The sequence below is a fragment of the Haemorhous mexicanus genome, chromosome 7 (assembly GCF_027477595.1).
Source record: "Haemorhous mexicanus isolate bHaeMex1 chromosome 7, bHaeMex1.pri, whole genome shotgun sequence".
Taxonomy (NCBI): domain Eukaryota; kingdom Metazoa; phylum Chordata; class Aves; order Passeriformes; family Fringillidae; genus Haemorhous; species Haemorhous mexicanus.
In genome coordinates, this window is record NC_082347.1 from 8,084,500 (window position 1) to 8,110,478 (window position 25,979).

The following is a 25,979-nucleotide window of genomic DNA, read 5'->3' on the forward strand; positions in this document are numbered from 1 at the left end:
CCCTCAGGCCACGCCCCCCAGCGGCGCAGCCCGCGCTACGTGAGCCTGGTCACAGCGGCGGGCGCTGCACTGCGCATGCGCCGCCGCTACAGCCGCGGCTCCACGTGGGTCCGCCCGGTCCGGGGCGTGGGACCACCCCGCCGGTACCGCCACCGGCCCGGGAACACCGCCCCGCCGGTACCGCCACCGGCCCGGGGGTCGGTCTGCGGGCAGGGAACAGCCCCCGGGACAAGGAGCTCGGAAGCACCGAGCCGAAGCGGTGTTTTTGGAGTAAAAGTTGCCAGGAAAGGCCCGGAACGCCAGTCCCGCACCTTGCTGCCAGGGCAGCTGGGCTCAGCATCAGGGAATCAGGCTGGAAAAGAGTCCGGGATCATCGAGGCCAGCCTGGGAGGGCTGCGCTGCAGCGCTCTGAACCCCCTCGGGCACTTTAAGAAGCTGCCTGGGTGAGTTTTGCTCGGAGAGATCGATGCTGCGTCTCGGGTTTCATAAATAACCTGGTTGGTTGTTCATTCCAGCGATTCATTTGGAATCCTAAGCATTTTTCCCTGTCTCTTTAGATGAGGGTTTCAAGGAAAGGATCGCCTCCTCACTAGCACAGCCAGCCTTCCATCTTTGCCCTTTCAATTCGTGGTCACTCCCAGCTGGAAATCTTTCACAGCAACAACAGAGAGCTGGCAAAGGCATAGCAGGGCCAAACCCCCCCTCTAACACACATTTTTAGCAGGGTGAGTGCCCTAAAGCCACCTCGTCCAGAAGAGGGACCTGGAGGCTGCAGCGTGATCCACAGCTGAGAGTTCTCCCTGTACCCAGACTGTCACCTCAGCTCCTCCCGAAGGGACAAAACCTCGGGTGTTTTGTCCCATTTTGGGGGTGTTTGGTCCCGTTTTGGGGGGTGCTGAGATGCAGCTGTCTCACAGGAGAAACAAACAAGGGCATGAGGTGAATGTAGTCGTTTCTTGTCCAGCTGTGGACACAGATGTGTCCACACAGCTGACGGCAGAGCAGGAAGAAGGCCAGTTTTTAGTGGAACTATCCATCAAAAAATAAGCCTTCCCTTCCTCTCATCCTGGTCGCCTTCCAACAGCAATACAACTCCTACAACTAGCAGGAAACTCTGGAATGTTATCCAAGCTGAGGCATCCAGCTAAAGCCCCATTATCCAAAGAGTCCCTAACATCTAGCCAGAGGTTTAACAGCAGCTTCTGGAGATTTGGCAAAACCTCACAAGCTGGAGAGGCACAGGCAGATTTCTTCAAGTGAGGTCTGCTGCTTTCTCATCCTCTTTTGCACTCTCCAGGTGTTTTTGGGAAGTGAGGCAGGCAGTGGGGGACACCACCAAGTCCATCAGCACGGGGCTGAAGGCTCCAGCTCGTTAGATTTGATTAATGAGTCATATTTATATCCGTCCACATGAGCTCAAAAGGCCCAACTGATTAAAAGGTCTGTCATAAACATAACAGACAGGATTCTAACTTGACAGAAAAGCCAGATTTTGGGTGGTTTGCATCTAAAATTTAATGATAGGGGGAAGGCTACTCATCAGCTTTCTCTTTAAAGAAGTGGTTTGTCTTTCCCTAAGCTTGTCCTAAAAAAAGGATTATTTTTTTTTTCTTTCCAAAAAGTTCCTTGTGGCTTGACCACAAGTTTTTGATGTGAATTTGCTGGTTCCATGTATTTAAGGCAATTAACAGTTGTTTTACAGGGGCCAGCTGTTAGCAATTCTAATGCTTATTTCTGTTTATTGGGGGCAACTGGAGAGGCACAAAACAGAAAGAAAAAGCAAGATTAGTATTATAACCATTATTAGCCTGGAATTGCATTTTCCAGCTGCTTTTATGGCTTGGAAAAATCTTTTACCAACTCTTTACCCCAACATGAGTATTTTACAATAGAAAATTTAAGAAAAATAATACAGATTTTAGATATAATGGATTTAAGATTAGATATAATCGATTTAAGAAAAATAATGATTTTAGCAACACAGGACCAAAGATTTACCTTGATCTTGTCCATGTAAGAGATGATGTTCCTACTGCCTGTGTCCTCTTTGCCTGCTCCTTTGGTTTGCTCTTGCTGCATCAGGAGAGTTTATGGGATTCACTTCCCCTGGGACCCTGCCAAGAGCTGGAATTGGTAAGCTACAGAAAGCTGTCAGAGATGCATTTGTGTGTCCAGGCTCTCACTTCACTCCCAGAAATGCTCCCAGCACAGGGTACAATGTCTGCAAGGGACTGAGAGAAACAGTTTACAGATGCAACTTGCTCAACTTGGAGCCCCAAAAATGCTTACAAAGAAACAAGTGCCAAACCAACAGCTGCTATTTGTGCTCCTTGAATTAAATGATTAAATGATTCAGTGACAAGCAATTCTCTGTTTTGAAACCATCCCCCTTGCTGGCATGCTGCAGAAATATCTGACAGGGCAGCTGAGGTGTGAACCCTGGGGGAGGAGGCACAAGGGATCTCTCACAGATTGCTTGGCTTGCCCCAGCTCAGATTAACACAAGAGCAGACTCCAGTCTCATTCCTTATCTTCCCATGGCACACAGGTGGGCACGATTGGGCTAATCCAGCCCGTGGGGGTTTGAGCTGCACCTGACAGGGAGAGGCCAGAGCCCTGCCCTGGCTTTTAGTCCTTCCTGTGACAGGGTGCACTCACCAACACCTGCCTGCTCTGAGCTGAACCAGCTGGAGAGGCTGGCCCAAGATTTGCTGTCCCAACATCTCCCCCAGCTGCTTCCCTCTACAGCCAGCTCTTCTTGCAAGATCCATATCTGGGGGCAGTTAGGGTCAATAAATCTGTTAGTTTGTTTTAACAGCAGGGTGGATACTTCCCTTAGAGATTATATTTCAATCCTTTATCTTATTAAGGGAAGATGTGTTTTGTCCATTAATCCAATTAGCTCGCTGGATTAATAAGACTGGGCTTGCTCTATTTCAGGAAGCATAAAAATAGCAGTCAAGCATAATTAAAGCTAAACTTGTAAGTAACTCTGGTAACGAGAGCACTATTTCCCTGGATATCGTGTTTATTGTTTTTACAAGCTCTGCTCTCAGATTACGTGACGTGAATTCTCGATTAGAATGGCTCAATTCATGACCAAAAAGCAACAGGCTGCCCTGAAAACATTTACTTTTTGTATGTTTATAAAATTCTCTTTGTGCTAAATATAGTCTGGTAGGCTCCAACCCAGAATAATGTTTTCAATACTGGAGAGGAATCTGTTGGATTGCAAAGGAATGAAAGTGATTTGTCACTATTCTGACGTGCCCTGGCACAGGGTGCTCTCTGCTCAGAGCTGTTCAAATCCAGCTGTGGGTACTTGGGTGCTGGAGCACTGAACAGCTCCAGCCTTCGGATAGATCCAGCTGTTGGAATCTGAAATGCAAGGAACTCTCAAAACTTCGAGCCTGTAAACCAAAGCTTAAAATTAAACACAGGATTTGATCTGAGACCTTGGGAAAAACTTCCAAACTTAAGTGCTAAAAGCAAAAGTGTAGATCTATAGTTTAAAACAAAAACACGCTAAGTAAAAAAAAGCTTAGAGTTTTAAAGTTTAAGATATAAAAAAACCCCAAAGCTACAAAAATATAAAAAAAATAAAAATACAATAACTTTATATGTCATAACATGATTAACTAAAAAAGTGTACACTATAACATAAATCCATAAAACAAAATATTTAAAGGCTAAGTCAAAAACATAGATATCCATTTTATCAATATTTTATCCTTATTAAGGATATTTTATCCTTAAAAAGTCTTAAAACTAAAAATCTTATAACCTCCTAACCATACCATGACAACATAAACCAAACTCACCCTTCCTACCTATATAAAAAAAAATTAAAAAATAAACCACATCATCAAAAATAACTCCAAAAGTCCCATCTCAAACTCCTTCCAAAATTCCCCCACAAATAAATGATCACAAACGGTGCCCCGTGTGATTTTTGGCAGCTTTTCCTATTCGAGGACGTGTGGTCCTTTACTTTAAACAACGCTCCCGTGCTGCGGATACAAAACCCAGAGAAGCTTGGCGTGGGGGAGAAAAGGAGAAAAGAGAAAGGAAGGACCAGGAAGAAGCTGCGGCCTGGGCAGAACTACAATTCCCAGCGCTCCCGGGGCGGGAAGAGTGGCTGGAGTGCAGCGGAGGGGCCGGCCGGGATCCGCCGCTGACCGGGATCCGCCGGGATCTGCCGCTGACCGGGATCCGCCGCTGACCGGGACCCGCCGCTGCCCGGGGCCGGCCGGGCTCCGCGCCCAGCGCAGTGAGTGGGGAAGGCGCGGGGAAGGGCGGCCCGAGCCCGCTCCTGCCTCGCTGGGGTTTCTCCAAAGCTCGGGACAGCCTCTGGAGGTGGAGGCTTTGCTGTCTGGGAGTTTTCATGGTCCCAGCCGAAGCGTGGCGCGGTGGTTCCTGGGGAGGAAGGGGTTAAACGCCTGTCGCGCTCAGGTCGGGACACAAGCTGTCCCTGTGTCCCCGGCGGTGACAGCGCTGCCGCTCGCTCCGGGGCAAAGGCGGCGCTCCGGCTTCAGCGCCGCCAGTTCGCCCGCCGGGCTGAGAGCGACACACGCCGGGCTGTCACCCCGCCACACCCGGTGGGACTCGGTCTGTGTGGCAGTCACCGTCCGCACGAGTGTCTGCACCAGCGTGCCCAGCTCCCACTGGCTTCCCCAAGGGATCGTCCCAGTCAGGGGGATCTGGGGCCGAGATGTCCAGAGCCATAAGGCAAAGTCTCCACGTGCAAATAGGGACCTGTGCTGAGGCACCTCTCGGGCTGCCGCCACTGACCTGTGCTGAAGGAAGAGCTCTCAGACTCTTCCTGGCACTGCCCGTGTGTCTGTAACACAGCAAATCTGACTCCCTCCATAAAGGGTTTTGTGTTCTGTGGCTGCAGAGTGCAATGTTCTCAGTGATCACCAGGGATTGTGCACCACAGTTCACTTCTGTCTTAGGTCTCTGGCTATTTTTGACATCGTGAAGCCAAGGTCAGGCTTTCAGCCTGGGCTGAAAACATGGTGGGATTCTTTGGCACAAAAAGCGTTCGTAGCTGGAGATGATCCCACTCAGCTGTGACTGCTGCCCCCTGTCTGGCTCAGGGAATTCTCTTCCACAGCTGATATTTTGTCTTTCACTCTCTCCTGGCATCGGTGCCTTTCCCACAGATCCACTGTGTGCTGCAGTAGGATGTGTGGTTGGATCGAGGCCATTACAACTGTGGAGGAAACCAGCAGAAGAGCAGCCACCTTCTCTGCCCTTTTCCCCAGGGACACGGGGATTTGGGAGAGGAAGGTCTAACCTAGACTCATAAGCAAGTTCTGTGAGACCTGTGTACACTCAGAGGTGGAAACAACCTGAGGTATCTTTAAGTAATCTTAAAACTGGCCTGAAATGGAGTTTGAAGTGTGACTGAAGTGATCATTTTAGAAAGCAGGTTCTGCAGATGCTGTGAGAGGGAGATTTACCTGGTTATTGCACCTCTTAAATCAAACTTAACCTTGCAGGGCTGCTGCATTACATTTTATTTTATTTTTTTTAGGCAGAGACACCAGCTGTAGGTGTTGGTTATGGCTGCAGTGCATCAAGCACTGCACAGGAGAGTTTCCTCCCTCGCCTGCAGGTTGCACTCCACCTATGTGAGGAAAATGAGGTAAGTTCTCATCTGATTCCTGAGTACTGGGAGGTCAGAGCTTGGCACAAGCAGCCCTACCTCACCCTGACCTGGGGGTTAATCCTTCACCAGTTCAGCCAAACAGAAATAAATGCTTTGTGAGCTCTTTGAAGAGTAACAGCCAAGGCCTCTGGGCTCCCTTCACCACTGGTAAGAGCTGCTTCTCTCAGGCTGAAGCTATGTTAATAATTGCCTGTCCTGCCTAGAGGGCTCCTACAATACCAGGAAGACTTGAGGTGGTGCTGCTCACCTCTTTTTAAATACTGCTTCAAGCAGCCTGGAAGGAGAATATGCTGACACCCTTTTTCCAATGATTTTGTTTTTTCCCAACTCAGCTCCAGCCAGCTGTGCCCTAAGACTTGGTTTTTACCCCTCACATCAGTGTGACAGGTACAACATAACACATGTAGCCTGATGGGAACCAGATTCAGCATCAGAAGTGCTCAGCAAAACAGCATTTGGAGCCATCCAAATTCTCAGAATATTCCAAGCTGGGAGGGATTGGGGTGTGTAAAGGGAAGATCAAGGTTTCCTGCAGCCTTTACAGCAGACCTTTTGGATTGAGAGACTGGGTTACTGATCTTCTTGCATCTCCAAACTTGAGGGTACTCAGGTGGTAAGTAGGAACTGCAGTATTTTCTGCCTCACAAAGTTCACTACAGGCTGCAGTCCACCAAAGAGTGGCTCAGCTGTCAAAAGTCTCCAAGCACGTGGAATACCTCAAATCTGATCTGCCCATTCAGCCCCCCTGCTCTGTGCAAAATAAAGGCCTCCAAAAAAGCAAAAATCTCAACACAATCTTCAATTCATCTTCCCAATCATTTTCTCACTGCAGATACTTAAATCAGTTAAAGGAAGATGACAGCCTTTGTAGACAAGCTCAGACCTCAGGAACTTTCTACCTCTTTCACAATCTCTCCCCCTTCCTGCAGAAAGTTGGGAAGAAATATTTGGTACCACAGCTCAGTGCAGCAGGTAAGAAAGAAATCAGTGCATCCAGAAAGAAACACTTGGTGGATCACACAGCTGAAATGAAACAGAGACACACACATGGTATCAGCCTGATCTGTTCTGAGGTGATCAGGTTTAAACATTCGGAACTGTGCCTTTTGAAGAGCGAGCTGGCAGGAAAACAGACGAGGCCTTACTGACAAACATCTTTTTGATGTAGGAATGTAGGGAAAGTTTTCTTGGAGAGAAAGCTATTGGCTGGTGCAGGACAAAACCAATGGGCAGCTGCTTCCCAGGCAGTACAACATTGGGACCTTTAGCCTGACATGATCTAAACTTCCTACAGCTTAGGAGCAAAGCCAGATTTTAGGTTTCTACCTGTGTGGGATCACTTGTCTGGTCCCCTTTCACACAGGGGCATTCTGCCTTGAGCCAAGATTGTCTGTGCCTTGAGGATCCAGAGAGCAAATCCAGAGATGTTTTTGCTTTCATCACAGCTTTCTCTTCCCCTTTCCCTGCTGCTCAGAGACGAGGCAGGTTCTGGAGAAGCTGCAGGAGGCCGAGCAGTGGATGGAGAAGTCGGTGCTGATCGGGTGTTCGGACGAGCACAGGGCGCGCTTTGCGCTGGATTTAGGTTGGGATGACTCCTCTTCCTCTCCCACCCCTGCCAGCACCAGGGGATGCACTGGGATGGGGGAGATCCCTAATCCTTGGGAGAACCTGTCCTGCCAAGGAGGGCTGGGTTGTGTCTCTGTAGGGGCTGTTGTGAGCGTGGCAGGTCATGGGCTGCACTGCTGCTCCCGTACCTGTGTGTGCTGGGAAAGATGGGCTGGGGGAGGCCACTCACATTTGGGAATGCTTCCCCTGATGTGCTTCCATGGAAACTCCCAGAAACTGCATATTGGAACAGCAAAGGGCATGAAATTGGAATAATAGCAATAATAGCTGAAATGATGACATCAAATTTTCTTTTTTTCTTTTTTTTTTCCCCCGAACAGGAGCCTTGGATAAATCAGTCATTGAGTCGGAGCTGCAGGGATCATTTACTGACCTACGAAAGGCTCTCTTTGTAGTGGATGGGAAGGATTCTCCTCTGCTGGCTTCGGTAGTGGACAGGGCTTTTTGCTTCAGGGAGTTGTGGTCTCTAACATCAACCCTTCTCCTCATCTCCCACGTTGTTTTATGATCTAATATTGTAGAACTACCTACTGTACACTTTCAGGAACTTGGATACAGACACACTGTAAATTACAACAGTTTTCCCAAGTTTGTAGTCCCAAAAGGAAGATGCAAGGGAAAGAGAAACAGAAAAGTGACTTAAAAATGACTGCAGTAATTGATGCCATTTAGCTGAAATGTGCTAAATCACAGCAATCCCAGTTTGTCCTCAGCTCAACGACCATCAGACAAACTGGGAATCACAAACAAACTTACACATCTTCTCTCAGAGCTGCTCTTTTAAAACCTCTCCCTTGTAAGCTGGTGCCTTGTGTTTGGAAGCCCTAAGAAAAGGCCTCTGTGTGAAAATCAGCTGTCCTGACCCATGAGGAGAAATAGCTCATGTTTCCTTTCCTGCTCTGTTATGTTTGTGATGCCTGGGCTATTTCTTAAGAACATATTCAGAGCTGGAGACTCTTTAGAATAGTCCAGCTCCCACCACAACTCCCATTAGGTCCCAATAAACAATACCTTGGGGGGATCTGGTCCCACCTCCCCTAAACCCTCACATTTAGAAGCGGCAAACACGGATTACAGAATCCACTTTTCAAAGCACTGCCTGTACTTCATTCACCTTTCTGAGGCTTCCAAAGATAATCAGAGTTTATCCCCACGACTGCACACGAAGCATCATTCAGGGAGGCTGCTCTGAATTATTTCTTCCCCCTAGGTGTATATACATATCAAAAAAAGGAGTTTGTGCTCCTCTGTGTTGGCAGGCCCAGTCTCTCCTGCGCTGGCACGATTCCCACCAGTACTGCAGCAAAACTGGGCAGCCCACGGAGAAGAACCCAGCTGGCAGCAAACGTGTCTGCCACGCCAGTGGAGTCACCTACTACCCTCAGGTGAGCACCTGGCAGCAAGGGGAGGGACACAGGGACAGCAGGGCAGCGCTGCTGGCTCACCCAGGGGAAGCAGGAGAAGGGATCTGTGCCTGGCCAGGAAAAGCAAAGATTTGCACTGTCTTGTTTTGTCTGAAGGCCTTGTTCTGCTTTGTGGTGCACGTGGCAGGTGTCTCCAGTGGTCATCACCCTGGTGTCCGACGGGAGCCGCTGCCTCCTGGCCCGCCAGCCCTCCTTTCCCCCGGGGATGTTCACAGCTCTGTCAGGCTTCTGTGACCTGGGTGAGTGCTTGTGATCCAGCACAGTGGCCCTGGGCATGCAGGGTGTGGGGACATCTGTTTTCTTCGTGCAGGAAAAAGCCCCTTCTTTAGTCACATGACTCGTTTTTATACAGCTTTACACACTTTGTGTGTGACTCCAGTTGGTCAGGAGCTTTCTTGCCAATTACTTGATTGGTAATTAACAATATTGTTAAGGTTATTGTTACCCTGTATTGATTGGTCACTCAAACCCCTGATGTGTACATGCAGGAAAAGTTGTTTGTGAGAGATAGTTTTCATTTTTCTCTCTAAGGGTGCAAAAACAGTCTATGCAGGTGCTGGTTGTTTTTTACCCAGTGACAGATTGTTATGCTAAGGAACTGCTCACCCCAGGATTGCTTTCACATGGGAACTTCCAAAATGCTGACTTTGTCAAGGGCTGCCAGCGACCCCAGGAGAGCAGGCTTGATTCTATGAAGCCTTTCTTTAGGATTTTTCTGCCTTACTGCAACAGACATCAGCCAAATCCCTGTTCACAGAGGAGGATGGACACACAGGGGATCTGTGTCCCCATCCCCAGATGTGTTCAAGGCCAAGCTGGGAAAGCCTTTGAGCAGCCTGGTCTAGCAGAAGGTGTCCATGCTGACAGCAGGGGCTGGCAACTAAATGATCCTTAAAGTCCCTTTGGACCCAAACCAGTGTGTGATTCTGTGATAGCTGGGAAAAAAAACCATTATATGTAAATAGATCAGTGTTTGCAGGCAGACAGAATTCAAAATAGCTGTTTTGTACCTGAAAGGAATGAGAATTATAGGTGTCTAGCAGTTGTTCTAGTCCTGATAGCAAACATGAGCTTTAAACTTGCTGGGTTATAACCCCTGATCCTTTTAAAATCCATTTTGTGGCTCATGCGGTCTGGCTTAGAAGAAAAACTACAGACCTCTCATTACAGGAGGGAGAATGGCTTAAAATTGAATTGTTCTGTCCACCATCTGTATGTAGATGGGGCCAAAAATATCTCTGGTGCCTGCGTTTATCAGAGGCTGATGAATTTAACAGAGCATCCCGCCAGCAAGCGTTTCCAGGGGAGCACAGCTGGAGCTCCTGCGGGTGGGAATGAGCGTGCCCTGCCTTTTCCTCGCCACGATTCTCTGCCCCGAGGCCGGGCCGTGCTTGCCTAACTCGGTTTGGTTCTAGGTGAGAACGTGGAGGAGGCAGTGCGGCGAGAAGTGGCCGAAGAGGTGGGGCTGGAGGTGGAGTCGCTGCGCTACTCGGCTTCCCAGCACTGGCCCTTCCCCAGCAGCTCCTTAATGATTGCCTGCCACGCCCTGGTGGGAGCCCAGCGGGCTGAGGTGAGCGCCTCGGGCTCCCCGAGCTGCTGCACTGCCTGCCTCAGGCAGCAAAACCTCCTTCAGTCCACAGAAGGTAGTCAGGAGAGCATCAAACCCTCTGTAAATGCCATTTTCCCCTGGCTTTTTCTGCAAGTGCAGAAGAAACTTTGAAACAGTCCCATCATCTCCTGTTGCAAGGTGCCAGATTTCACTCAGGTCACTTCTACACAAAAGCCCAGAGCTCAACAGCCCTGGATTTTTCCCTCTGAACTTTGCAGAGGAGGTTCCCTCACACATTTGCCATAGAACACTCAGATCCCACCAGGTTAATTACTGTGCTCAGCCCCTTTGCTTTGCCACAGCAGAGCAGGGCTGGTTTGTGGCTTCCCTAAAGAAGCCAACACAACAAAATACTGGTGGATAGAAATATCCTTCCCTGGGCTGGCATCAGTGCCTAATTCAGGCATGTATGTAGCACTCTGGGCATTCCAGAATGGGATCTCTGTGCAGACAAGGTAGCACTGCCCTCATTCAAAGCTGATTTAAGGAACTGGTGCCCTCTGAATTCTTTCCAGATCAGTCTGGACACCCTGGAGCTGGAGGAAGCCCGTTGGTTTGGCCTGGAGGAAGTTGTGGAGGGTCTCAAGAGGGAGCCCAGCTCTTCCAAGCAAGATGATGGTAGTTTTTTACCCTGGTTCCCTCCCAAACAGGCCATTGCTCACCAGCTGATCCGTGAGTGGCTTCAGCAGCAGACTGCCCAGACAGCTTAGGCAGGGCTTCATCCACTCTGTGATTCCACCAGAACTGTCAAAGCTCCACAGAAAAGCTTCCAAAGCCCGTGGAGGCAAGGGCTCTGTCCCAGTGAGGACAGCACCACGCTGATGGGACTTAGACAAACTGACCTACAAAGGGCTCTGAACTGGTCTGACAGGCCCATGTACACTGGATCACCTCTGAGATGCCATGGCTTCAAGTAAATGTACAATAAAATTCTAGTTCCAAAGCTTCAAACTTGTTGTGACCAGCTGTCACTGACCCCGTGGCACCAATGCTGCATTTTCCTCCATTTCTTCTGTCTTGGGTGGACATTGAATGCACCCTTTTTTCCCAGAACAAAAATAAAGGGAAAGTAAATAAAGAAATAAAGGCACTTTCCAGTGTCTCTGTTTATATGGATCTGGGAGAGCTGTCAGAAACCAGAAGAAAATCCACTGCCTGTTTGCTCTCCTTTTCTTCTCTCTCTTCCCATTCAATCTTCTGTTTTCATATAAAATAACCAAATTTAAATTTTTTTTTTTTTTTTTTTGTAAATGGTAAATGGGCTTCTACATTTTCCCCACTGGCAAGATGTGGAGAGTTTTGTGCAGGGCTGGCTTGAAGAGAAGGGCCATGGTCAGGCTGACTTGATAGTGCTGAGAGATATTTAGGCCAAGGGTAGCTCCAAGAGCAAAGTTTCCCTTGAGAACAAAGAAGCTTTATAAGAATGTGCAAAAAGAGATGCGAACGCGGAACAGAAATTGTTACTTAACTACAGGAATGTAGAAGTTGTTAGTGATAACTCGCAATGACGAAAAATGCAGCCTAACCAATAAGGAGCTATGATTTTGCAATATGTATGAGCTGATTAACTAGTATATTTAATCATGAGAATAATGATAATAAATTGAGACTTGCTGATGGCCACCTGGTGTCCGAGTCTCCCTTCTCCGACAAATGGTTGACCCCGACGTGCCTCTGTCGCTTTTAAAAAGAAAACAGGGGAGAACGTGCCACGGTCGGTGAAGTAGCGTTGGGGCCCGACGCAACCGGGTCGGTGTCAAACGACGTAGGGAAGACACCCCCAGGAGCTACAGCGGTGGTCCTGGGCCATACGTGCTGCCGAAGCCGGAGAGTTGCAACAGCGCTGACGATACAATGGACAGGCAAGCAGCATATGATTTATTTATTCACCACTTAGATAGGAGGGGGTTAAAGGAAATAGATTTAAAAAAGGAACTCCCGGGGCTGTTAGCTTGGGGATATGCGAAAGGTTGTTTTTTAAATCCGCACACGGTGCATGAGCTTACAGAATGGCGTAAGTTAGGAGATGTACTGTGGGACGCAGTTTTGGAGGACGATAAGACGGCAAAAAAGCTAGGGAAAGTTTGGAGAGTAGTGCATAATACACTGTTGAAGCAAGAATCAGAAAAGAGAGCAGCTAGGGAAGCAGTTGAGGCACATAAGAGGAATGCTCAGTATGGGTCAGACAGTGAACCTCGAGCACCTGGCATTTCGCAAGTCGTGATACCTCTCCCTGGGGGGCCCGAGAAATGTCCGGATTTGAGCGGCTTGCAGCCCTCTGCGCCTCCCGCGAGTGAGATTCCGGATACTTTGTTACAGCCCATAAATACCTCAGGGTGCGACATTCCAAAAGCAACCCCCTCGGAGCCAGAACCTGTCCCTGGGGCGCTTAGCGACCTGTGGGGGGAGATGGCTCGGCAGCGGAGGGAGGCATGGAATACCCTGGCTAAGCACGGGCTGGAAACGGGAGAGGAGGCGGAGGTAGATGCAGCAAGAGAATGGGCATTTCCCGTGGTGTACACTCAGGGGGTGGACCAACAGGGACAGCCGGTGCAATTGGGAACGTATTCACCCTTGGATTGGAAATTGTTGGCTCAGTTGCGGCAGACAGTTAGTCAGTTTGGATTTAAGAGTGAGCCCGCTAAGCAAATGCTCGACTATTTGTTTGATACACAGTTGCTGCTTCCCAATGACTTGCGGAGCATTGTGAAGTTGATATTTACACAACATCAGCAGCTGTTATTTAATGCACACTGGCACGGACGTGTTAATGAAGCCTTAGCGGTACAGAGGGGACCAGGAGACCCGTTACAGGGAGTTACGCTGGAGGAATTAACGGGGGTTGGGCACTATCGAAGGACCGAAGCCCAAATGATAATGGGTCCAGATAAGGTTAGAGAAGCGATGAGGTTGGTGCGGCTCGCTATGGAACAAGTGAAGGATAGCTCAGGAATACCTATGTATATGGGAATTAAGCAGGGACGCGAGGAATCATTTGGAAGTTTTATAGACAAAGCTGCTGCAGCTATTGAGAGAGCAGGAGTGCCAGAGTATATGCGCGGGGCATTACTTAAACAGTGTGCTTTGCAAAATAGCAATGAGTCCACTAAAAAGGTGTTAGCGACTTTGGGTGCCAACTGGACCATAGAGGAAGCTTTAGAGAGGATGGCTTTGCAACCGACGGGCTCGCAGGCTTTTTTAGTTAGTGTTATTAAGGAACTAGGACTAGGGTTGCAGAAACAGGCAGAATCCACACAATCACAAGTGCTTGCAGCTCTTGCTCCTCTCCGTGCTTCCACCGTGGCTCCAGCAACATCCGAATGGCAGCCGCGCCCAGACACAAGTCGCTGCCGTGACATCAGCGCCACCTCCTGTCTTCAACCAGCAACAACAGGGAGCTTGGGACTCGACTTGGCAGCAGCAGTAAAAGTCACCCTGATGACGACACGGCCCACTAAAATCCCCACTGGAATATATGGCCCTATAAAAATTGAAGGACAACCTTATGGAGGACTGTTGCTGGGACGATCTTCAGTTTCTATAATGGGACTGTTTGTGTTACCCGGTGTGATTGATGCGGATTATCAAGGACAAATACAAATTATGGCTTACACTCCTTTTCCACCGCTAACGATTGAGGCAGGACAACGCATTGCACAATTTATACCACTTCCACAGCTTAATAGGGGAGTGCAACCATTGCAACAGACCCCTCGCGGTAACCAAGGTTTTGGATCCTCTGGTTTAGCAATGCTCACAATGGACTTGCACAGCAGACCCAAAAAGAAGGTGAAAATAACTTATGCAGGAAATACAATTGAACTTTGGGGCTTATTAGATACAGGAGCGGATACCAGCATTATCTCCCCGGATAAATGGCCGAAGGACTGGCCTACCAAGGATACCACGGATACAGTTACAGGAATAGGAGGATTTACCCTAGCCCGAAAAACACCTCCAGTGACAGTGGCGATAGAGGACCAACAATTGGTCACAGTTTTGTCAATAGTCACCTTGCCACCCACAGTACACTGTTTAATTGGGAGAGACGTGTTAGCACAACTTGGGGTTGTATTATCAAATGAGCACCCTTTGGGGTAATTGCCATTGCTTGGACTTTCCCAATTCCACTTACATGGACTACAAATACCCCTGTAATGGTTAAGCAATGGCCTTTAAAAAGGGAAAGTTTGCTACAAGCACATAAACTAGTGGAGGAGCAATTTCAACAAGGACATTTACAACTATCCACTAGTCCATGGAACACTCCTATTTTTGTGATTAAAAAGAAGTCAGGGAAATATCGCCTACTACATGACCTTCGAGCGGTTAATGAACAGATGGAGCCCATGGGGGCGTTACAACCTGGGCTTCCCAATCCTGCCATGCTTCCACAAGATTGGTCATTATTAATTATTGACTTAAAGGATTGCTTTTTTACCATCGAATTGCACCCCCAAGATACTAAGAGATTTGCATTTACCCTGCCAGCCATTAATAGGGGTGGGCCAGACCAGCGGTTTGAATGGCGAGTTTTGCCCCAGGGAATGCGGAACTCACCTACGCTGTGCCAATTATATGTTGATGCAGCACTCCAGCCCTTGCGGGCGAGATGGCCTGATACCATTATTTACCACTATATGGATGATATCTTGTTCGCGCAAGCAACACCCTTTACACCACAGCAGCTGCAACAAATTCAGGCCACGTTAGCAGAATCGTCTCTTGTAATTGCTCAAGAGAAGATGCAACAGTCATCCCCTTGGAAATACCTGGGCTGGTCTATTACAAATCAAGCAGTACGTCCACAAAAGCTGCAATTGGCAACAAAACTTTCAACCCTTAATGAGGCTCAACGCCTTTTAGGGGACCTTCAATGGTTAAAACCTATAGTTGGAATCCCTAATTCATTGTTGGACTCTTTGCGGCCATTACTAAAGGGTACTGATCCAGCTACCCCAGTGACTGTTACTCCGTTGCAGGGTGCCGCCTTATGGGATATCTTGCGATGTGTTGAGAGTGGTTTTGTGTCTCGTCGTGAGCCCACCTTGAACATTGATCTTACGATATGGACCACACCTGATCATTTACTTGGGGCACTTACTCAACTTCAAAAGAAAACGGGGGAGCTAAGGGTATTGGAGTGGTTGTCCCTGCCCCTACAAGCCAAAAGGACAATTAGTACAAAAATTGAGCAAATAGCAACATTGCTTAAGAAGGGGCGCACTAGAATAGTGGAAGTTACTGGAGTAGAACCTGCTACCATTTATTTGCCAATAAAATAGGAGGTCCCTGTTACCTTGGCAAACTAACACTTTTTGCTCCCAGTATCACAATAGTTCAGAATAAGACACAGGGGGGCAGACGAGCTAGGCGTGCTGTACACCAACTGGGGAAGGAATGTAATGACGGGGTAGAACTGTGGGACAGACCAACAACTATCATTGCCTCATTATTGACACCAGGGGTAACTGCAGCACATGCAATCACACAATTGAAAAAATTGGCCTGTTGGACAGGAAAACAAATTAATATTACTTCTGAAATATTGGGTGAACTGGTGACTGATGTCGACAATGTGAGACATCAGCTACTACAAAATCGTGCCGCAATAGATTTTTTGCTTTTGGCCCATGGACATGGGTGTGAGGACTTCGAGGGTATGTGTTGCCTTAACTTATCCAGCCATTCAGAGTCAATTCATAAGAAGTTACAACTATTGCACGACAACATGAAGAAACTTACTGTTAATTCAAATCCTTTTGACGCTTGGCTGAGTTCTTTAGGAATTGCTGGCTGGCTTAAGAGCTTAGTTATGATGTTTGCAGGACCTTTGCTTATTATAATATGTGTTTTGCTTTTTGGGCCTTGTATATTGCAATGCATATCAGCACGAATAAGAACACTCGTAGACAGCCTTTTTGAAAAACATGCAACCCTTCTTGCCCAAAAAGAAAACGGGGGAAGTGTGGAGAGTTTTGTGCAGGGCTGGCTTGAAGAGAAGGGCCATGGTCAGGCTGACTTGATAGTGCTGAGAGATATTTAGGCCAAGGGTAGCTCCAAGAGCAAAGTTTCCCTTGAGAACAAAGAAGCTTTATAAGAATGTGCAAAAAGAGATGCGAACGCGGAACAGAAATTGTTACTTAACTACAGGAATGTAGAAGTTGTTAGTGATAACTCGCAATGACGAAAAATGCAGCCTAACCAATAAGGAGCTATGATTTTGCAATATGTATGAGCTGATTAACTAGTATATTTAATCATGAGAATAATGATAATAAATTGAGACTTGCTGATGGCCACCTGGTGTCCGAGTCTCCCTTCTCCGACAGCAAGACAGTTTCTTCTGTCCCAAGAAAGAGAGAACAGAGCTATCTGGTGGTGGAGAGGGGAAGAGCAAGACTGCACATGAGCATTTTAGAAGACCACAGCTAATGCAAAGGTGACAGGAACTGCTACGACAAGAACTGCACTTAGAAAAATCTTGAAAGGATCAGGGACTCTTACCCTGAGGCCAAAGTCTGAGCTGCTCTGATTTCACTGATGAAATGGTGCCACCTCTCTGGAGGAAGAACAACAAGGGAACCATCTGGACAAGGAAAGCTCAGTGAAGGAGACACTTCAGGGAAAGGATGTTTGACCTGCTGCTGACTCGGGCTGACAGTCCTTTCTGCCTGCTTGGTCAGAGCTCAGATGCCAAGAGTGCAAAGCCAGGTGCTTGAAGGGGGACAGGGATGTGTCCCTGACTGCCACCACTGGGATTCACTGCAGGAGAGCAGTGATAAAAATCTGCAGTCCTGACACCTGAGCAGCAAGTAAAAAAATAAGTCTTCCACACCTCTTAGACACACTGTGTTTGCTTTGGTTACTTTTACTTCAGGAGGTTGGGAGGGGATTCCTTCAGGCCATGGTGGCATGTACAAACACCCTTCCTGGTATTTTAGTTACCAGTAGAAGTCTTCAATCTGCTCAGATAAGGGATTTTTTGGCAGAGCTAAAACAGCCATGTAATTGTTACAAGATAACAGCCATGTAATTGTTACAAGATAACAATCACATGGCATCTTTGGAAAAGCATTACGTTTTAAATTGGTTTTTAAAATCCTCAGTCCAAGTCCTTGTGACTTAGTTAGGAAACAACTTTGGCGGCCTCCGTTCCTGATGTTAATCTAGCAGGAGTGGTGATAGGCAGTACCCAGCCCTGAGCAGGACGGAAAAACAAGGTGAGAGACAATGTTCTCACTTGTATTTGCCTCAGAAATCTGTCTGAAGCCTGAAGAGCACTCACTGCAGTCAAGATAGGACGTGCTCCATAAAGGCAAGTGACCTAGAAAAGGAGCAGGCAATTCCTGACAACTGAGGCTTCCTCCCCAAAACACAGCGGGGCTTTCCCATGGAAAAGGTGCCAGGCAGGCAGAAGGGCTGGAAAGACCTTAGGTGCCTGCTAAAGAAGGCAGGAGCCTCCCCTGAAATGGAGAATGCAAACCCTCCCCCCCCCTCTGAGTTGCTATGAATTTTAAATTAAGGGGCTCTCAGGCAAAAAATATGGGAGCAGGAAATAACAGTTCTTTAATAGGGAAGGGGGAAAAAAAACATAAAAGGATAAAATAAAACAATGCAATACACTAGAAGAACACTGACAGAGTCAGAACTCAACCTGACACCCTGTTGGTCAGGGTGTTGGTAGCAATCCAGTTGGAAAAGTGGCTGCAGCCTTCCTGAAATGTCAGGTGTGGTTCTGTTGGAGCAGGAGGGGTCCTGTAGAAAAAGGGTGATTCTTCCTCCTCAGATCCGTGGAAGTAGAAGCAGCTGCTGTTCGTCTGGGGAATCCAATGGGAAGCCGTGCTGGTGTGTCAGAACCTCCAGACTATATCTGGGTAGCAATGCTTGGCTCCTCCCTCTGGGCGGAGCATCTCCCAATGGGATGTTCTAGTTCTTATCAGTGACATTCAATAGCCTGTTATCAGCAGATACCCCTCCTGAGGGAGCAGTGGTTGTGATCACTCAGGGAGAGAGATAAGGAGAATTGCCCACTTGACACCAGACAACTGCCCCACGGATGGTAATAGAACACATCCTGCCTTGCAATCTGGAACACATGATCACAATGCCCCCGGAGGCCTCCAACTAGCACATCTCCCACCAGCCCATCTCTATTCACATAAAAAAGATCTAACAAAGTCCCTCTCCTGGAAAGCTCGCTCACCAGCTATGAGTCATGATCCCTGGCAAACATGCTGCCTGGCTTGGATCGCAACCAGGCCCTTTTCCAACTGCTCATGCTCCCGGCCTACGTGCTCTCTTTGCACTAGCCCCAAGCCAGGCTCCCTCCCTCGCCTCCTCGTTGCATCCCTATTGACAGCTTCTCTGTGCTCTCTATGGTCAAACCGGCCAAAATCCCCCCCACTCACACATTGGCTCTAACCTACAGTGGCACTGGCCATGCCCACTGTGTCGGGCCGGGAGCGGAGCAGCGGCGGCACCCGGAGCTCGGCGAGCCGGCGGCGGAGCTCGGAGGCGGCTCCAGCCCAGGTGGGACCCGCGGTCGGTCGGTGCTGCCCCAGCTCGGGGCTCGCTGCGGGCGGAGGGGGCCGCGCTGAGGGGCGGGGGGGGGTTCTGGCGAGTTCCTTCTGCCGGCTTCCCCCGTTCACATGTGTGAAAAACAGAATTAATTACTTAGAGTTCTAAAAAGTTTAATAATAAAGATAGTAATAGTAGTAGGATTAAAAAAGGACAATATTTCCCGTGCTGGGTGCTCCTGGCCAACAGACAAAGAACATATCGGTGTATACAAACAGTGTTATCTTTATACTGTTACCTTGCTGAGATTCACGTACAGACATGTGTTTCATGCATTACTCAAACATTCTTTCGAACTTTCTGATGTTTTCAAAACTCCTTTTTCTGACTTCACTCATCTCCATGACCTCCTAGCCATGCAGTCAAAATATTTCATTTCTTCTTGTGTCTCTATCCTGCTGTTTCACATCCTCTGGTAAGATGTTAGTATGTCCTCCTTAATTTTAACACGGTATTCTCTAAGAGTTCTCCAGTGCTCTAGTCTATGTCACTGTTATTTTTTCTCTAGGACAGGATGGTCAGTGGATGACCTTCACTGTTTTTAGTCACAAAAAAGCTTTTTCACATCTGATGTTTTGATAAGGTCCATTACAGAGTACATTAATCACACTTTTATTTCCCTAAGCGATACATAGATATTATATTCATGACATTACGATTTCTGTGAGCAATACATAGCATACTTAAGATGATAGATTATATGACACTGACACGCAGCTAGAAAGAGTTATAATTGATACTATATCTAAATAGCTATAATCATAAACAACATGCACGGGCTCATACTTAAATGCCAAAGCCAAAATTACCTGGCTGTTTTCACACAGGCAGGGAGCCCCAGCGGCCGTGCCGGCGCTCGGTGTGCCCGGGCTCCAAGGCTCCGGGGCAGGGAATGCAGGGCACAGTGGTGAGCAGCCCGGGGCCGCTGCTTCTTGTCCCTCGGCAGGCGGACTCCGAGCCGCAGCTGCCCCGGGCCAGCAGCAGCCGGCAGCTCGCAGGCGCTCTCAGCGCCCGTCCCGGCACGGAGCTGGGCTGCAGCGGCTGCAGAGCCCCAGGGGCCGCGGCTGCGGGCACCGGAGAGCTGCCGGAGGCTGCGCTTGTCTCCGCAGCTGCTGCCGCACCTCTGGGCAGCGGGGAGAGCGCAGCCAGAGCTGGCAGCGCCCTCTTGCGCCTCGGGGTCCCGCAGGGCCGGCACCGGCAGTGACCTCTCATCGTGTCCCTTCCAGGGTGCCATGACCGCTGGTGTAAAGCTGTTCCCGAGGCCGAGCTCCCAAAGGCTTTGCCAGCACTCCGGATGTCTCGGGAACCAGGTGCTGTTTGTTCCAGGCAGAGAGATGGCGCCTGTGAGCAGGAGAAGAGTGAATCCTGCCCCATTCCTGGAGCTGTGAATGAGCCCCAGCATCTCCAGGAGGGACCAGCAGCCGGGCTTCCACACTTGCCTGGGGTGCAAGAAGCCTCTTGGCATCAGCAGGGGGATGCCGCTTGTGAGCGTGCAGTGAGTGCAGATGTGGAGAATGGATCCTGCACCAGGGATGGGAGTGTGAGGGAGCCCGTGAGTCCCCAGGGCACATCAGCAACCAGCAATGAACACAAAAGGAACCTCAGAAGATTGCTGGGTGAGTGCAGGACCACCCCTGTGGCCTCTAGCGAGGGGGACAGTGTACCCTCCCAAGCACAGGGCTTGCAGGTGTGTGGCTGTTTCCCGAGGTCTGGAAGAAGCTTCAGGATCTGCTGGGCCCCTTCAGTGGCTGGAAGCAAGAGCCCCAGCTGCCCCCAAGGCTGTGCAGTTCTCCTGCTGCAGCCTGTCCCCACAGCTGTGTCCCTGGCTGTGTCCAGGCTCTTGGCTCTCTGGCTGCCAGCTGAGTGAGGGCCACACTGGCTCAGGGCTCCCTGCTCTGCTCCCTGGCCATGGGCTGAGCAGATTGCAGGGCCGGCTCTGCTTCTGGCAGCCAGCAGCTCTTTCCTGCTCCAGGTCAATGGTTCAGGTCCCATCCTGTGGGCACGGCGCTGCTGATTCTGCTGCTGCTGGTGCTGGTGCTGGCTTTGGGGGTGGCCTTGGCTGTGCAGTCAGGTAAGGGAGGGGCAGCAGCCTGGGCCCAGCCCCTCGGGGCAGAGCGGGCTCCCTGCTCCCTGCAGAGGAGAATGCTCAGACCTCCTCCTCTTTCCCCTGCAGCTGCAACACAGGTTCCAGTTCCACCTGCAACTCCACAGTGTGTTCTGGGCTGTCCCCATGGCTGGGTCGGGCACAATGGGGTCTGCTACTCCTTCTCAAGGGATTACGGCACCTGGGAGCAGGCTCAGGAACGGTGCTCCCAGCTCAATGCCTCCCTGGCCATTGCCGAGGATGAGGAGGCCATGGTGAGTGAGGGGCTGCGGGCGGTGCGGGGTGGCTGAGGGGAGCCTGGGGGTGCTCCTGGGCCGGGCTCGGTGCTCGTAGGGCCGGGGCTGCAGCCCCGGGCTGGGGCCTTGCAGAGAAGGAGCCCCGGCGGGCGGGGGCAGCCCCGGGCACGTGTCCCCCCGAGGGGCCGGGGCAGCTCCCACTCCTCTCTCCTGGGCAGGATTTGCTCTTCCGCCTCCGCGGGAAAGGCGATTTCTGGCTCGGGCTGCGCAGACGGGGCGAGCGCCTGCAGTGGGAGGACGGCAGCAGCTACAGCTCCCGGTGAGTGCCGGGGAGCCGGGCAGGGCCGGGGGGGACAGGGACACAAGGTGTTCCCCTGGCAACCGGCGCTGCCTCTGCTCCTGCCTGCAGGGTTCCTGTCCTCGGCAATTCCCAGTGTGTGTACCTGGCTGACAGGAAAAGATTCAGGAGTGAGTTCTGCTCCAATGAGCGGCCGTATGTCTGCAGCAAGGCCCAAGGTCCCCTGTAACAGGGGCTGCAGAAAGGACCTTCTCCACGCTGGGCAGTGCCAGCTTCACCTCTGAGCCCAGCACAGGGCTGCCCTTCCTCAGCTGCACCCTGTGCCTTGCACTTCCTCTCAGGGTCACCTCAGTGCCTCTTCATCCCCAGTGCCAGCGCTGGGCTGGGGGTGCAAAGGAAAAGTCACTCCAATCCATCCTGCCACCAATGCTGCCTGGAGTGAGTGCATTGCCCTCATGGCACAACAAGCTCCAACTGAAAATTCAAATCTGCCTGGATTTGGATTTCCCATTGGAAAATGCGAAATTTGGAAATCATCACAAACTGGTTCGACTGTGACTCTTTTGGGCTGTCTTTGGAAGAGGTGGAAGAACCGCTGACATGTGCTGGGCAGGAATCCGACTTTTGGCATCGGGCACCTGACTGTGGAGAACAGTCTGCTGTCTGTCTGTCTGTCTGCTGTGAAGGATCTGACTGTCCTCCTGTGGGAGGAACCCCAGGCTGGAGCAGGACAAGGATTTGCCTCTCGGAGGGAGAAGCAGTGATATGATTTGACTGTAACCCCCATCCCTCTGTGCCACTGTGTGGGGAGGGGCGGGGGAGGGAACTGGGGACAAAGTGAAGCCCAGAACGGAGAGAACAGTGTGGAGAAGGTGCATTTTTAGGATTCAGTGTACATCTCATTCTCTTGCTCGGATTTGTTTGATAATATAATTATTGTAATACATGGTGGCCAGAATCTGTCTTGGAGAATGGCAAAAAAAAGGCCAAAATACAGGACTTTGCAATATAACACCATTTCACAGTTAATGTTGTTTTGTAAGAAAGAAGGAAAAAAAAAAAAGAAAAAGAAAAAACCCAGGGGATGAGTTTCTGTATGTTGATTTGTTTTTCTATTTATGGGGAAAGCCAGAATGGCAGGATGAATGTGGATTAATGGTATTTAGAGCATCTGCAAGTGATAAGTGTGGGGTTTGCAAGAAACGTTGTCTAGAACACTTGACATTGAAAGAAAGTCTGAGTAGGGAAAATTATACAGATATTGATTTACAGGTAGCTCCAATAAGACCAAGAGAACCTAACCCTATCCCACCTGCTCCATCTGTCCCTATCCCACTGCCTGCCCCTACCTCACCTGATTCTGAACCTGACTCATCTAGTACACCTTTCTCTCTTTATCCTCCTCTCCCATCATCACCTGATTCCTCTTCCTCAGAAGATGAGCAAAACCTAACTGTGATAAAAAAGAGGGGGAGGGATGCAAATGAAAAAGATAATAAAAGTGATGAATCAGTGACAGAACCCGAAGCCTGTCAAAGCTTGCCCCGGTTGTGGAAAGAAAAGACGTAAGCAGACAAAAACGGACTGTGACTGCTCCCTTGCAGCAAGGTGGAGGAGCAGAAGGGCCAGTGTTTGTAAAAGTGCCCTTTTCTCCTGCAGATTTAATTATTTAGAAACAGCTAGAACTTATAGAGAAAATCCTGATAAGGTGGCACAAGTAGTAAAATGGTTATGAAAACTCAGAATCCTGAAGGTAGCCTGGAAGGTATATAATAATCATGAAAGAGAAGCTAGTAAAAGGCAGCAGCAAAATCTTTTAGCAGTAATACAAGAAAAAGGGAACCCAGATTTCAGGAGACGTTGCAGAAGTAGAAGACCAGTTATGCAAGGGTTAAGCCTAAACCAATGTGCGTATTGCAGAAAGGAGGGGCATTGGAAGAGAGTGCCCAAACAACCCAAACAACCGGTCCCACCAGGGCAATCAGTTCCAGCAAGAAAACATTGCCAAGGCGATGGTGTTAGGCGAATATAACAGATGACTAGACAAATAACCTGTTATAAATATACAGTTAGGACATAATATTTCCAGTAAAGAAACCAAATGGCGAATATAGATTCATGCAGGATTTGAGAGCAATAAATAAAATAACAAAGGACATTTATCCAGTGGTAACAAATCCCTACACATTGCTGACATCCATAAAGGAAATATATAAACGGTTTACTGTAACTGATTTAAAAGATACCTTTTTCTGCATCCCTTTGACAAAGAAAGTAGGAAACTGTTTGCCTTTGAGTGGGAAAACCAAGGGAACGGAAAAAGACCCAGCTTCCCTGGACATGACTTCCACAAAGTACAAGAACTCGCCGACCCTATTCGGAAACCAACTGGCAAAGGAGCTGGAAATTTGGACCAAAAATGGGCAAGTACCAAGAGACCAATACCTATTGTTGCAGTATGTTGATGATATACTAATAGCTACAGAAGAAAAAACAACCTGTACAAAAATAACCATTGAGATTTTAAATTCACTGGGAATGGGAGGTTACAAAGTATCCAGAGGAAAGGCACAAATTGCCCAACAGACTGTGATCTACCTGGGCTGTGAAATTTCACAAGGGCAATGAAAACTAGGTACTAACCAAGGTATCCAAGCTATTTGTGCTATTCCAGAGCCCCAGAACTTACATGAGCTGCGAGTCTTCCTCGGGATGGCAGGATGGTGTCGCTTGTGGATCATGGACTATGGACTGATTGTGAAACCCCTGTACGAAGCTCAGAGGACTCAGCCATTCACCTGGGGCAAGCCACAGAAGGAAGCCTTCCTAAAACTAAAGGAAGCACTGACAACTGCTCCAGCATTAAGTTTACCTGATCTGTCTAAAAATTTTCAGCTGTTTGTACATGAAAGGCTATGCCTAGCACTAGGAGTCCTGACCCAACGTCTGGGAAGTTGGAAAAGGCTGGTGGGCTACTTTTCCAAACAACTTGACAACATAAGTGCCGGGTGGCCTCCATGTCTGCGGGCGGTCGCAGCCACCGTGATGCTGATACAAGAAGCCAGGAAGCTTACTATGAGAAGACACATAGATCTCTATGTATCACACATGGTAACCACTGTCTTAGAACAGAAGGGGGGCCATTGGCTATCTCCAAGCAGGATGATAAAATTCCAGGTAGTCCTGACTGAGCAGGATGATGTCACATTAAAAACAACTAACCTTTTGAATCCAGCTTTGTTCCTAGGTACCACAACTGAAGAAGGCCCATTGGAACATGACTATGTAGAGGTAATAGAGTAACCCTATTCAGCAAGAGAAGACTTGAAAGACGTCCCACTAGAGCAGCCGGAGTGAGAGCTATTTACAGATGGGAGCAGCTTCGTGGAAAACAGAACCAGATGCGCTGGATATGTGGTAACAACAGTCAGCACAGTAGTGGAGGCAAAAACATTACCACCAAATACATCTGCCCAGAAGGCAGAACTGGTTGCTCTAACCAGAGCACTAGAGTTAAGTGAAGGGAAAAAGGTAAATATATGGACTGACTCAAAATATGCTTTTGGGGTGGTGCATGTACACGGAGCACTGTGGAAAGAAAGGGGATTATTGTCTTCTCGAGGTACACACATTAAACACCAAGAGGCAGTCCTGCAATTTATAAAAGCAGTACAAAAACCTGAGCAAGTGGCAATTATACATTGTAAAGCACACCAATGAAGAAACTCCAAAATCTGTGAAGGAAATCGAAAGGCAGACTGGGCAGCCCGACAAGTTGCTCGAGAGGTGCAAACAACAATGGCATTGATACCTTCAAAGCTCAATATATCCCAATTTAATCTGCCTCCAAAACTAAAATATTCAGCAGAAGATGAGAGACTGGCACGTTTACTAAATGCACAAAAGAATTCGGAAGGATAGTATTTGACTGCACAAGGATAAATAGTGGTACCCCCCTTGATAATGAGAGAAGTTCTACAATTAAACATAACGAATGTCATTGAGGCGCAGAGGCATTGGTAAAATTGCTAAAGCAGAGTTTGATTTCGGTATGGATGTTAACAATGGCAAAATCATTCATGTCAAAATGTGATATCTGCTTGAAAAACAACTCAGTGGCTAGGCAACAGGCACAGCTAAGAAGAATTTGGATAGGAATAGAGCCAGGAGACTATTGGCAGGTAGATTTCGTAGAATTGCCAAGAACTCGAGGATACAAATACCTGTTAGTAGGGGTTGACACATTTTCTGGATGGCCAGAAGCCCTTCCCTGTTGCACAAACCAAGCAAAGGAAACAGTTAAGTGGTTACTACAGGAAATTATTCCCAGGTTTAGGGTACCCCTAGGAGTATCATCAGATAGGGGGCCCCATTTCATAGCTACAGTAGTAAAAGAAGTAAGTAGATTGCTGGGGATAACTTGGGACT

General features: G+C 48.8%; 2 protein-coding genes across 11 annotated transcripts in view; both read left to right on the plus strand.

Moving 5' to 3' along the window:
• Nucleotides 1-97: 97 nt before the first annotated feature.
• On the plus strand, nt 98-17,170 carry NUDT13 (nudix hydrolase 13). Of its 9 annotated transcripts, none has more exons than XM_059851020.1 (11): nt 103-443; nt 3,960-4,270; nt 5,166-5,650; nt 6,507-6,646; nt 7,149-7,256; nt 7,621-7,727; nt 8,560-8,685; nt 8,852-8,963; nt 10,140-10,294; nt 10,849-10,951; nt 16,670-17,170. In XM_059851020.1, the coding sequence occupies exons 3-11, from the start codon at nt 5,568-5,570 to the stop codon at nt 16,777-16,779; spliced, it is 1,044 nt and encodes a 347-aa protein (XP_059707003.1). In that variant the 5' UTR covers nt 103-443; nt 3,960-4,270; nt 5,166-5,567; the 3' UTR covers nt 16,780-17,170. The 9 variants fall into 9 exon arrangements, with proteins under 9 accessions (XP_059707007.1, XP_059707008.1, XP_059707003.1 ...); XM_059851017.1 differs by having other exon boundaries at nt 5,540-5,650; XM_059851022.1 differs by having other exon boundaries at nt 5,540-5,650; nt 16,674-17,170.
• Nucleotides 17,171-20,110: 2,940 nt separating this feature from the next.
• LOC132329693 (C-type lectin domain family 2 member D-like) overlaps nt 20,111-25,979 on the plus strand; it is a 111,265-nt gene continuing 105,396 nt past the window's right edge. Inside the window, exons 1-5 of one of the 2 annotated variants that reach the window (XM_059851030.1) lie at nt 20,111-20,529; nt 20,886-20,984; nt 21,087-21,271; nt 21,472-21,572; nt 21,663-22,563. In XM_059851030.1, coding sequence (XP_059707013.1) covers nt 20,208-20,529; nt 20,886-20,984; nt 21,087-21,271; nt 21,472-21,572; nt 21,663-21,780 — 825 coding nt within the window. In that variant the 5' untranslated portion in view covers nt 20,111-20,207 and the 3' untranslated portion in view covers nt 21,781-22,563. Of the gene's footprint in view, nt 20,530-20,885; nt 20,985-21,086; nt 21,272-21,471; nt 21,573-21,662; nt 22,564-25,979 lie in introns of those variants that run through there. The other variant, XM_059851028.1, reaches the window with a different exon arrangement.